Source organism: Prunus dulcis, chromosome 4 (assembly GCF_902201215.1).
Source record: "Prunus dulcis chromosome 4, ALMONDv2, whole genome shotgun sequence".
Classification (NCBI taxonomy): Eukaryota; Viridiplantae; Streptophyta; class Magnoliopsida; order Rosales; family Rosaceae; genus Prunus; species Prunus dulcis.
In genome coordinates, this window is record NC_047653.1 from 1,660,739 (window position 1) to 1,673,943 (window position 13,205).

General features: G+C 36.3%; 4 protein-coding genes across 5 annotated transcripts; all 4 read left to right on the top strand.

The window, feature by feature from the left end:
• The first annotated feature begins 2,594 nt into the window (after positions 1–2,594).
• LOC117624495 (calcium-binding protein KRP1-like) lies at positions 2,595–3,209 on the top strand. Its single transcript, XM_034355785.1, has one exon. The coding sequence runs from the start codon at positions 2,766–2,768 to the stop codon at positions 3,102–3,104; it is 339 nt and encodes a 112-aa protein (XP_034211676.1). The 5' UTR covers positions 2,595–2,765; the 3' UTR covers positions 3,105–3,209.
• Positions 3,210–4,511: 1,302 nt separating this feature from the next.
• Positions 4,512–5,090, top strand: LOC117625988 (calcium-binding protein KRP1-like). The gene has a single exon (XM_034357598.1). It carries the CDS (start codon positions 4,615–4,617, stop codon positions 4,954–4,956), a length of 342 nt encoding a protein of 113 aa, XP_034213489.1. The 5' UTR covers positions 4,512–4,614; the 3' UTR covers positions 4,957–5,090.
• A 1,385-nt stretch (positions 5,091–6,475) lies between these two features.
• LOC117625672 (calcium-binding protein KRP1-like) lies at positions 6,476–7,326 on the top strand. Its single transcript, XM_034357202.1, has one exon. The coding sequence runs from the start codon at positions 6,844–6,846 to the stop codon at positions 7,189–7,191; it is 348 nt and encodes a 115-aa protein (XP_034213093.1). The 5' UTR covers positions 6,476–6,843; the 3' UTR covers positions 7,192–7,326.
• A 686-nt stretch (positions 7,327–8,012) lies between these two features.
• On the top strand, positions 8,013–11,093 carry LOC117625073 (zinc finger protein CONSTANS-LIKE 4-like). 2 transcript variants are annotated; one of them, XM_034356650.1, is made up of 3 exons: positions 8,013–8,032; positions 10,044–10,594; positions 10,683–11,093. In XM_034356650.1, the coding sequence occupies exons 2-3, from the start codon at positions 10,058–10,060 to the stop codon at positions 10,800–10,802; spliced, it is 657 nt and encodes a 218-aa protein (XP_034212541.1). In that variant the 5' UTR covers positions 8,013–8,032; positions 10,044–10,057; the 3' UTR covers positions 10,803–11,093. The 2 variants fall into 2 exon arrangements, with proteins under 2 accessions (XP_034212541.1, XP_034212542.1); XM_034356651.1 differs by lacking the exon at positions 8,013–8,032 and having other exon boundaries at positions 9,476–10,594; positions 10,686–11,093.
• The last annotated feature ends 2,112 nt before the right edge of the window (positions 11,094–13,205 follow it).

Genomic DNA, 13,205 nt, shown 5'->3' on the forward strand with positions numbered 1-13,205 from the left:
AAGAATTTGATGTTTAACTACTCCATTCTTGAATTGAAAAGACAAAAATAGTTGGTATGTTTTGTTATAGATAATGTGGGTTGTTACACCCTATCGCCCCTTTCAATAGGAAAACACCTAAAAAAAAGATGTGGACTTTGACAAATTTAATTTAAAGAATCAATTAGCGCGGCTGCCACACGAGGCAAAGGCAGAACACCACGTTGGACAGGTTTGGAGTCTTTGGATTGGGCACGTGCACTTTCTTTCTATGAATGAAGGGAAACGCGCGCTTCAACTTGACTCGAAATTGGAAATATATAAATGAACAATATTATATGAAGAGAAGAAAACAGTATCATAAGGTCCTATTATCAATGAATTATTTGGAGTGGGCTAAAGAAACATGTAGGCCTAAGGTACACGCTGCAAATTAATTCATTATTTGCTTTCTGTTGTTAGCAGCAGTTGTTTTTTCATATAATCAACGATGGGAATTCATGGATAAGAGGACAAATTTAAATATTAAAAAACCGAATTATGTGTTAAGTGTTAAAGAATATACGAGTCACACATTGAAAATTTAACAAAATTGAAAGTCTTATATAATAAATGGTTCCACTTTTAATAACATCGAAGCATTTTATATAAAACTCCACATCTCCTAGACATATGTTTAAGTTAAGAATAATATCGATATTGCTAATGATGGGCCAAAAATTTGTTAAGGAATTAGAATTTCAACATTTAAGGGTTCGATCTTCAAACAAACCAAGTAATTTACATTCTCAACCGCAAGCAGAGAAGGAACCTTTTCCCTAATAAAGTGCCCCCCAAATCCCAATGTTAAAAATTATGAATTTTGTCTTCAATCCAATAGTAAAGCCCACCATTTTCCTTTTCAAATATCCAACCTCGTAAAGCCCCTTGGAACATTTTATGACCCAACAAAAAAGGCCCTTTGACATTTGTACTAGTTTCTTTGTGGACCTAGCTAAAACAAAGATTGACAATTAAGAAGACTAATTGGCAAAAGCAGAAGTTAGACCTTGAGGGTATTTCACAATTTGGAAGTGTAGCAACTGTAAAATAGTGATTCTAATAATAAGGCAGATTTTTATCAATACTCAAATCCTTTAAACTTGTTTTGGTCAAAAACTCCTTTAAACTTGGAACTATATAATACGGCCAAATGCACAAAATTTGTCATCATTTGATTACCACATATCATACGTAATCATCATTTGTTCATACCCTTTTGAGCAACCTATAAAAACAAGAAGAAATCCTTACACGAAAATTCCCACTAAAATCACCATCCACCATTACAATAATAATTTCGTGCGTGTAATTGTCACATAAACTCTCAACTTTTGTGCACACCATATTCAATAATTGTCACGTAAGTATAGGTTAAGTAATATTTGTTTCTTTATGGAATGCAACTTGGGCACGAGTTAAATCTAAATCGGCCTCCACACGTACCAATCGGCTTTCTTGACAATATTTACCAAACAGAGAAGGGAATTTTCTTGGAAAGTGGCTGCTATTCGAGGAAAGCCAAGAAAAGTCTTCCAACAATTGCAGGTAAAGCCAACTTCCTCATTCTTTCTTTTTCTTTGTCTGTTTTTTGATGGAGGAGTTATGGGCCTGGCCCTCGAACCCAGCCAAACGCCGCAAGACCCACCGTTAAATGATATATGAAGAAGAAAATTGTTTCCCCCCGGAAAGTGCGGTTCACTTTCCCTAGATACCAAATTCATAAGAATATTTTTAGCTGCTTTAACTCAAGTATACTATCATTATTTTCTCAACACTTGACACGTAGTGAGCTAAAATATTTTTATTTAATATACGCATAAATGACTACGAGGATTCAAATCTTTCCACAGTGATATAAATTAGGGTTTTCAACTTAACATGTATATAATAGTATAAGATGACTTCCATAGATAGGGGCAAATCTTTCCTCAGTTTCAGAAAAATATTGAGCACGCATTGAGAATAGCGATAGAGGAAGAGAAATTGAGATTTGCGTGAGACAAAAATCTCACCATCCTTCAATAATATGCCCATGCTTTGCACCTTCGTCCTAACTCCACAATGAGACACATTGTCTAACATCACAAGGAGAATAATATTTTTTAAATGTTGGGTTTTCAACTTTATCAACAATTTAATAATTAATATCACTTAGAAATGTGGGGTTTTCTATTATATTTATATACGTGACGTATGTACCACATATCATTAGCGATTCTCACCCCTTTTGTTTTTTGGATTTAAACCACAATATTGTGTGTACTTTAAGAATACTATTCTTCTTCTTTTTTTCTTTTTTTCTTTTTTCCGATCTATTTGTTTTCGCACATCACAGCAAGAAAAACGTTGCTTTCTTTTTTAAATGGAAAAAATTGACCTTATTAAAGAATGGGCCCTTTCGTCATTCCAAACGAAAGTTGAGCTCAGCTTTCATGCCAGCCGCTAGTACTGGCATAGTAGCTTCCCATGCAACTTCGAGGAAGGAGATGACTTTCTGATCAAATCAAACATTGAAAACTCTCAGATCAAAATTAATGCCCCTGCTACAACTGCCCTTGAGTCTTGAGTCTTGACAAAACAAATCTCTTAGGATCCTCACCTTCCCTGTCACCAAAAGCGACCCTTTTGGAAATTTTCCATTTTCCCCTCTGGACTAGCATATGTATGTACTATAAATAGTGTTCTTAAGTTCCTAGCCTAGCAACTAGTAAGTTTCAATTCCTTCTTGTTATAATTAGCAGACAATGGCGTCGAGAAGTAACGGAGTTGTGTTCGAAGATTTCTTCCCAACAATGGTGGAGAGGTTAGGCACAGAAGGGTTCATGAAGGAGTTGAGCAATGGGTTCAGCTTGTTAATGGATGGGGAGAAAGGTGTCATCACATTCGAGAGCTTGAAGAGGAACTCTGCATTGCTGGGTTTGCAGGGGATGAGTGATGAAGACTTGAGGTGCATGCTGAGGGAAGGCGATTTGGATGGGGATGGGTGCTTGAATGAGATGGAGTTTTCTACTCTCATGTTTAGGTTAAGTCCCGAGTTGATGCAGAATTCTAAAGAATTGTTGGAGGAAGCTCTAACATTGTAAGAGAGCAGAGCAGCGATCAAATGTACTCAATTAATTGCTATGCAATTTAATTTTCTCTTTTTATTCCCTCGCTGGGAGGCTATGTTGTACTATCTCTATCTGTAATTTTGTGCTTTTTCAACGAAACTACATAATTTAGTTCACTACGCTACGTCAAGCTTATGTTTGTGGTATATTTCTTGTTACTAGTCTTGTTACGTACGTATAAATGAGGAAAAAATGCTGTTATTTCCATCATCCGTTCTATATTCCCACCCACTTATCTTTAAAATTTTAAAAATAAAATTTATGTTTTTGTAAAAAAAATGACTTTTAAAAGGACTTGGAATAAAAGAAACCACCTATTCTCCCTCATCCATATCAGTCGCTCCCTCTCCCATTCTTGGAGCACGTGCCTCAGGGTGGTGTTACGGTGCTCATTCTCTCTCCCACCAGAGTTGGCCCTACATATGTGTGTAAATACAATAATTAACAATGAAAATTAGCACGTCGAATCAAAATATTCACAATATTGGTTGGGAAACAAATATGATATGTGTGAGATGGTGAATGTATGTATAAGATTAAGAAAGAAAAAGCTGAGAAAAGTCAACTATAGTTGAATTAAAAAAGGCCTATGAGTTTCCTTCCACAATCCTTAAATATGTTTGGGGATTTGAAACATATGACGACTGGTCAAAAGTAATTTCCCCGAATCCGTTAATTAGATGACACAAGGCTGAATTTGAAGACAACGTCATGGGATGGGATATTAACATTTCGTTCCAGGTCGTCCAGGATATATTTGATGAATTGATCTCAAAAGGATTACGAAATCTCAGAACACCTAGTCCACATTGATCAACCAACGATCAAAACCGGAACCAACCATGCATATATATAAATATATATATATATATATTTATATACATATATTCAAACCGTGTATTTGGTGCGTAAAGACTTGTGCAAGCCATAGGTCTCAGATATGCAGATAACCTAAACCTAGCTAGAGCTCCTTTTGTTTTCTCACCTGGCATACACTTGAAAGTAGAAAAGTATATAATCTTCATCTCTTGTCCAACAAGATAATTAATTAAAGTCGTCAATGAACTTTATTGTTGTCCTGTGCAAGTTTCTTCCTTCTTTTCATTTCTTAGTGAGGGCATTTCTGTAAACAGCTGTAGCAATTGTGTTAGGAAGCTTAATTTCGAAGGAAAATGCTTTGCCATGACCATGCCAAATTGGTGCTACTTTCCCATGCAACTTCGGGGAAAAGTACTAGATATGTGGAAGAAGCCATGAAATTAAGTTAGAGAAAATGGCTGCAACAAGAACAACCTTCACGGACAATCCCTGATCAACATGTACATATACCTTTTGTCATCAACGCAGCCCACTCTTTCCTCATCACCTTCATATTTCTCCCTCCTTTTGTGACTCCACCCCCTCATGTGTATATATACACATAACACCCCTCACAATGCTCACCACCTTTCTGTATATACACATTCAGAATTTAATATAATTAATGGCTTTGGGTGGTGGAGTTGTGTTTGAAGACTTCTTTCCAGTCATGGTGGAGAGGTTGGGAGCAGAAGGGTTCATGAAGGAGCTGTGCAACGGGTTTCGGTTGTTAATGGACGGAGCGAAAGGCATGATCACATTCGAGAGCTTGAAGAGAAACTCTGCATTGCTGGGGTTGCAGGATATGAGTGATGAAGACTTGAGGTGCATGCTGAGAGAAGGTGATTTGGATGGTGATGGGAGTTTGAATGAGATGGAGTTTTGTACTCTCATGTTTAGGTTGAGCCCTGCTTTGATGCAAACGTCTAAAGACTTGATGGAGGAAGCTCTTGCTTTTGAGTTCTAGTTAGGCATAGCTACACTGATCTCTTAGTTTGTTGTTCTAGGGCATGCATGTATACTTTTTTTCCCTCTGGCTATGATCTGATCATCTGTAATTGGAGCTTATTATTATCAAAATTATTATTCTTCTTTACTACACGTATAGCTTTCTCTTTAACTTAATGTTTTGGTTTTCTATGTTCTTTAAGAAGATTGAGGTTTGCTTATAATAATTATACACCAGGGAGTTGTTGCAGACTAATTACAGGAAGGGTTACAACATAATTACTCGAAGCTAAAATTTACCCATCCCTTTCCATTATGTACGACTCTTAATTTGAATGGACTCATAGTTGTAGGGCTGAACTTAATTTTGTAGGTATGCTGCCTCTCCTTTCCCATTTGGAAGGTACGTATAGGAAGCATAACACCTCTCATTAAGGAACATAATTCAAAGCAATAATGACATATGCACTTTCCACTCTCCATTATTGCCCTTTCATCTTGGGGAGATTCTAAGTGGACTTTTGCATATCAATAGTTTCTTCTTGGCAGGTAAGCTATACATAATAAGGAAAATCCCATTTAATTTACCAAAATTAACAACTTCCTTGCTAGGATCATTTACTTTGATTAGCACCTAAGAATAGGGCCTCAGTCGACATGAATAATACTTGGAGCTTTCATGATGAATTAGTCAATTTTAATCTGGTTTAACATACATGGAGTCATATATTCTGTAGTGTAAGGCTCTTAGATGAGACCATATTTCTTGACCGTTGAATCAAACAAATCAATTTTATCAAACGACTAATCAGTTTGATCCAATCATTAAGAGAGATAAGACCTCACTATAGAATTCTTGAACATAAATGATATATAAGTTCATTATTTTAAAAGATTTATACATATGGACGGAATCAGATGCTTTTGAATCATTTTTGGACTTTGGAGGGGAAAAGAATTACTTACAGGGAAACTAAAGCACTCTTGTGGAGTTTCAAATTCAAGTAGCATAGTACTTTTTTTCTCCTTAAAGAACATGCATCGGGTTTAAAGTCTACGCACGTTCGAGACTTATCACACAACAATCGGTCTCATTTATATTAGGTCTTATATATTTTTTCATCTTTATTTGTGGCTTAATTATGTTATTCTTTTTTCTTTTCTAATATGACAGGACTTAATTTGAGCAACAAACGAGAAACAATACATTAATTTAATGGTCGAATTTGACACAATTAAGCCGTTTCTCAATTTAAATTCCTTAGATAAACAATTTCGAGGATTAATAATCTTAATAATAATCAATATTGGTAAAGAAACTCTTTCTTTGTTAATTCCTCCTTTATTATATATCCTTATGAATTCCATCCTGACAACTTAACTAAATAACGTGGCAAAACCCTCTCCTGTCCTGTGTGGCTGCCAGCTGTCAGATGTTGGATGTGGATATATGCTGATTTGGAAAGAGCCCCGTGTATAACGTATCCCAACAAAGCTGCCAAGCCAAGTTTCATGTTTTCATAGGAAAATGCTACATTGCTTGCCATGACTGCTGACCCTCTCTGCTTTCTGGACCTTCCCATGTAATTTCGAGGAAAGAGAAGTCTCTGCTCAGAAAAAGAAACAGAGCAAATTTCGATCATGCCGGCAACAAACATAAATTCTCTCTTATCTGTACTCTATCTTTGTTGTCACCCACAGCCACCCTCTTTCCTCGAAATCTTCCTCATATTTTCCCCTCGCTTAATTCTACTTCTTATAAATCCCCATCTCATCTGGTCACTTTTCCACAGTGCTACTCCATCCCTCACATCAAAAATACACGTAAAGGTAGCTAGCTAGCTGCCCTTAAATTTTATATAATTGCTTTGAGTTCTTTTATTTTCCCGTATTAATTGAAAAATCGATGGCTTGTCGAAATGGGGTTGTGTTTGAAGATTTCTTTCCTGCCATGGTTGACAAATTGGGAGCAGAAGGTTTCATGAAGGAGCTCTGCAATGGGTTCCGGTTGTTGATGGACAGAGAGAAGGGCGTGATCACATTTGAGAGCTTGAAGAGGAACTCGGGCCTGTTGGGGTTGGAAGGCATGAGTGATGAGGAGATCATGTGCATGCTGAGGGAAGGTGATTTGGATGGTGATGGGAGTTTGAATGAGATGGAGTTTTGTACCCTCATGTTCAGATTGAGCCCTGCCATGATGCAAACTTCTAAGGAATTATTGGTGGAAGCTTTAGATTTAGATAGTGAAATGTAGTCTCTCTCTCTCTTAATGTGGGAATTTCATTTTCTTTGAAGTTCTTTCTTCTTCTTGCTTATCTATCTATCTCCATAACGATCCTACTTAGTAATTTCAGGTAGCTTACAATAATTATTAGAGTCTTCTTCTTTATATTGTTTATTGCCTTCTTTTCTTTTCCCCGGAATTTTTTTTTTCTGGGTCATTTTTTCACTGAATTTGGATAGGCATGCATATATGATCATGCTATACTATTGGCTTTGAAATTAGGGAGGCGGAATGTTTCAGAAGATTATTAAGACGTTGTAGAAATCTGGGCCTAAACTAAAGTTGGGTCCTAGGCTTATCATGGATCACAGTATTGGACTCACCAATCCAATCCAGGTTTGTGCATGACTTTTCTGATATCATAGGCCTAGATGGAACTAGCCAACTGGGAGACCAATCCACCTAAGCCCAAAATTGGGAAATTTTTGGGTGTTTCTAGGGCTAGTCTCGGTTTGGGAATCATGAACAAACCAACAATTTGTGGTATGACTATATTTGGAACCGGTCCCGGCCGGACAGAGGTCGGTTAACTGTGACTCGGTCAGACTGAAAATGCTGTCGGTATCACCAAATACCGCCAACATCGAATTAGGCTGAGAAATCAGCAAAAAAAATCCCCTATGAAATTTGAATCCCTAATTTCAAAACTTAAAATTGACAAACCCCACTTCAATTGCATCATTTAAACCAATTGAAACCCTAGATATTCCCAGTTTGAAACTCTAAATATTCCCAATCAAAACCCTAAAAAGTTTACCTAATGAGCTCATCTATGATTCAGAGAGAGAGAGAGAGAGAGAGAGAGAGAGAGGTGAGTCGAGATTGAAAACCACAATTTTTTTTTTTTTTGGATTTGTTTGTTTCAGCTGAATGGAGACGAGATAGACGAGAGAGTGAGAGAGAAAGTTTGAGAGTGAAAAATGAGAGAATTACACAAAATAATTATAATGAATTAATTAAATATATGTCGGTCAGTTTGGTATACCGTCGGCATTGGATTTGGAAAACTACATCGACAATCGGAGGTGTTAGTCGGTTTTTGTGACTTGTCAGCCTATTTGTGATAAAATGTCGGTTAGGTCAATCGATTTTTCGATATTGCGTTACAAAATGCGAACCCTAGGTAAATCTATTACATGACCCAAGCAACAAAGGAGAAAATCGACAAATGTGATGATCAATAATTTAATTCGTTCCATTTGAATCTGTACTGCTAAAAACCTCAGCCACATATGTGATATGTCTTTCTGCTTGCGAGAGATTGGTCCAATAATATATATCGTACTTGATCTAGCTACTCATCAAAATTTGAAGTTCAATGGAAATGGACACCAACCCACACACAGGCCACAGGTTTTTCTTTCTTCTTTTCCTTTCTTTTTCCTTAGAAGGAAGACCCACAGCTACTCCTGCTTCATTGGCATTTGCAAGTAATCAAAATAAACTTTCTTTTCCTTCAATAACAAGTTATATTTGGTTACCAAATTGCTAAAGAAAGAGGCAAATTGAGTTTAATTTTGAGATTTTTAAACCCACCACCCAATGGTGACACAAATGTCATATGCAGAGCAAATCGAACACCTTGCCAATGCCATGAAGATACCAACTACCAAAGTGACTTCCCCAACCCACTAAACCTCATTTTAGAATGCCACGCGATTGAATTTCTTCTAATGGTATATAAAAAAATAAAAAAATAAAAAAAAAACCCATTTCCAGCAACCTCTAAATTCCAATTAAATCACTACAACTACCCTGAAGAATTTTTTTTCCAAAGAGTTAAAGTGAGTCCACATAATTTCTTCTTCACTGCAATTTAGACACCTGTCTATCTGTCTACATGTGCAAGTACAACAATTGTTGTTATTGTTAGCAGAATTGTGTGAGATATTTAAATCTGAGAGACAAGGATGTAAGGGCAAAAGTAGCTTATCTTGCATCCATTTGGGTGTCTAAATTCAGAGAGCACTGAATGCATGCATGACCATCCACAAAATTGCTTGAAACGGGGCCGATGGGGGACCTCTGGTCTCTTCTACTTACCCCACCCCAAAAATCCATTGCATGGCATTGGTAGGTGCCATCTGATGTGTCAAATTTCTAAGCTCATGTTGAAGGGTCAAGAGTGCTGATTCAGTGCACCTAATTGTCATCCTTAATTAAACTTCTACAGTGCAAATGTAAATTAACCTTAATGTATCTTTCTCGTTACACTCGAGTTTGAATTCATCCTCATACATTAGAGTAATTTTAGAACATTTTCCATATCAAACAAAGAAAAAAACTTGTACGGTGAAGCCTCTGCCTACAAAGTTTTGATTCTATTTCCTTCCATATTGTGCTGAGTCTTGCTGTGATTCTTATTCAAACAAATGTATACAAATAATAAACAACAATATCAACACCAGTGATATCACATCCAGTTGTCACATCTTTTTTTCTTTTTTCTTCCCAAAATCAATGGTGTTCTGAATGAATTGTTTTATGGTCTTTTTTTTCTTTTTCTTTTTCTATGATGGGATAAGTATGTTCGTAAGAATAGTTATCTGTATTTCTTCTGCCAATCAAGTTGCCCCATAAACTCAAGGAGCCAGAGTCATTGGTGTATCTTTAAATAAAAATTCCGTCTTTGAAAAAAAAAAACGAAGGAAAGAAAGAAAGAAAACAGGGGGCTGGTTTTGAATATAAATAGGTGCAAGTTGCCCTGCACCATGTGTTTTCAGTTTCTTCCCTTTTATATACACCCAGGGATTAACAACAAAGAACAGAAGTAAGATGTGGTTAAGGAATCAAAACTAAGAGGGATTGACTTGTCTTCGCAGAGAGAGAGAGAGAGATGAAGAAGAAGTGTGAGCTTTGTGATTCTGTAGCAAAGATGTATTGTGAATCAGATCAGGCTAGCCTGTGTTGGGAGTGTGACATCAAGGTTCATGCTGCAAACTTCCTGGTGGCTAAGCATTCAAGGACTCTGCTTTGCCATGTCTGTCAATCTCCAACCCCCTGGACTGGCTCTGGACTCAACCTCGGCCCTACAGTTTCGGTTTGTGAGAAATGCATTCATTCTTCTAACCAGGAACCCAGAAATGAAGAAAATGATGAACAAGAAGAAGATGATGATCATGACCATGATCATCATGATAGAGATGATGGAGAAAATAACCCTGAAGAAGAAGATGATGGTGATGATGATGATGATGGGGATCGGGATGATGATGATGAAGAAGAAAATCAAGTTGTTCCATGGTCTCCTCCACCAGTCTCGTCAAGTTCTTTAAGTAGCAGTGAAGAATGTTTCAGTGAAAGCCTCTCCAAATCAACAACAGCATTTTCATGTAAGCGCATGCGCTCCTGCAATTCACACTCGAATTTTCAGGTACTTTAGTTCTTCACTTAAATGAACCTTGCTACTATTTTTATGGCTTTTCTCTTGGCCTCACCTAAACAGAACAACTTTTCAAAAGCAGAACGACGAGGGCCTCACACACAAGGACCCGAAGAGAACCCAGATGACCAGATCAAGCAATGTTGAAGTGAAACCGATTTCCAGAAAAAAAAAAAAATCAAGGCAAGAACAAGTTTAAGACCATCATTGGTTTCTGCAAATCTAGCTGTTAATGAAGGCTTTAAAGATTAAGAGTCACACAGTTTCAGGTGAATTTTCTCATCTTTAAGGCCATTGTGAGTTTTGTGACTTCAAATTTCAATTGGATCCTCACAAGTATCACCATTACTCTTGTAATGTAAGCAAATTGTGCTGTATAAACCCAATATTATTCTCTGTTTTTTCTGTACTTTATGTTTGCACAAAGTTTCTGCAAGTAGCAAACTCCATTTTCCTTCACCTAGCAAAAAGTCTGAGCCACAAGTTTTTTTTCCAGTCCCCTGTTTTTGAAGCCCTCTCTCTCTCTCTCTCTGCCATAATTTTCCAGCATCTTGGAAGGAAAAAAGTAGAATATGATTTGACCTTACGAATAGACCAAATGGTTCACTTTAGCCGCGGACATAACGCAAAATATAATAAAAAGGTCTCCATATTTAGGTTTACGTTAGCTCAGTGTCAGACCAAAGGTTTTTTTTTCTAGTCAAATTTAGTTTTCAAAAACACTCAACAACACATAGGAGCAATTAGGGGATGCTAATCTTAAATTAAAACATCCCTTAATTCAGAATCGGATGAATAAATTCGTAGACTTTTTGTTATTATATTGGGGAGGTTTGATCTGAGCAGGTTGTTACTAGATTGAGAGAAGCATGGAAAATTGCTTTTGTAATGTGTAATTAGTATTATTAGTAGAATATATAGATCTAGAGAACGGGTGGGGTCAAAGCATGAAACATGTCCACGTGCCTACCATAATTCATGAATTGGCAAATAGTATTTTTTTTTTTTTTTTAGCAACTTGATTAGTGATTTATTAAGAAAGCTAAGCTACTAATAAACTAATATTAAAACTTGAAAGAAAAAAACAAGGAATCAAAGAGGAAGGGGAGGGGAGCTAGTCAGCCTAGGCCTTGAGGGTTTTGTTTGTGGTGGGTAATTGTTGCTTGTAGAGGGAGACAAGTTTTATTATGCGGTTGTGGTGGATCCAGTTGAAGAATTCTAAAACATGGAGATGTGAGATATTTTGGGTCCGTCTGTGTTTTTGATTGATTGCCCTTTGGATTCTGTTTTACTTAAGCTGTTCACCATTTTCGTCCGCGTGAGTATATGTGACAGCCACGAACAACAACGGGAATAGAGAAGTATTTCTCCGCCACGAAATGGGTTATTCCTTCCTATTATGTAACTTGCAATGGTGGCCACTTCTTACATAGGCCTTTATATGGAAATTAAATATTCTGCCCTTCTTCCGTCCCTTACTTACATCACCAAAGTGACGTCGTTCTTTTGCACTTTGGATTTGCCGAGACAATGAAATCTTGACAACAGGGACCAAATCCCCTATCATGGATTCTTCACACTTGCTTTCTTTTTCTTCTCTCTTCTTTCCCTCTTCAAAGAAGAAAAATACACACTAAAATGCTGATTAAGGTTAAATCTAATCCGAGATCTGATTCACACTAATTAAGTCATTATTAAACAGAGAAGATGCTATCAGAGCAAAGACCATTGGCTTTGATGAATTTCATTAAGACTAACAGCTAGCTGGTAGCCCACCACTTTTGAATTTTATGTACCAACGATTTATTTCACTCAAAACACTTTTTCCATTTTAACAATCACGAAAAACGTGCTCGTAGAATCAATAATTTAAGTCACACATATATCTTACCATGCAATGTATAAAGTGTAAAATATTATAATAAATTATTATAAATAAATTATTATGGTGTGTTTAATCTTCTTTCATTAATTATTACATATTTTTTACACTTATAATGTTTGTTAGCTTGCTATATAATCAACTTAAATCAATTAAATTCATAATGCAACGCATTTCCTTCCATTTTTTTTTAGTAATAAACTAATAGATAATTAACTAAATAAACATCCTCTAAAACTTCAATAAAAATTTTCAAAATTTTCTTATAATTTCTGTGATTTTTATTTAATTTTTATCAATATCGATAATATCTCAACATTTCCATTGAAATTTCCGTATTTTTAAACTACCAATATTTCCAATACTATCGATATTTTAGATTTTGTTTCACTCACACTTTTTCCATTTTAACAATCACAAAAAAGGCGCTCCTAGCGATAGAATCAATAATCTAATCAAAGAGTTCCAATTTCCATATCAAAATAGATACAGCTCTCGGAATCATGACACACTGACATGTTTATTGTAAAATTCCCAATTTGCCCTTTATGAAGCCCCAAAGGCCCAAACGAACCAAATCTGATTTGGTTCATAAAAGGCAATTTGGGGTCTTCGGTTGGTTGGGTTTATGAATCCCCAAACAATTTAGAAGCAGCAGTATGTTCTTCTTCTTTTTTTTGCCTACAAATGTTATGAATCTCGAAGAGGAAGAAGTGCAGT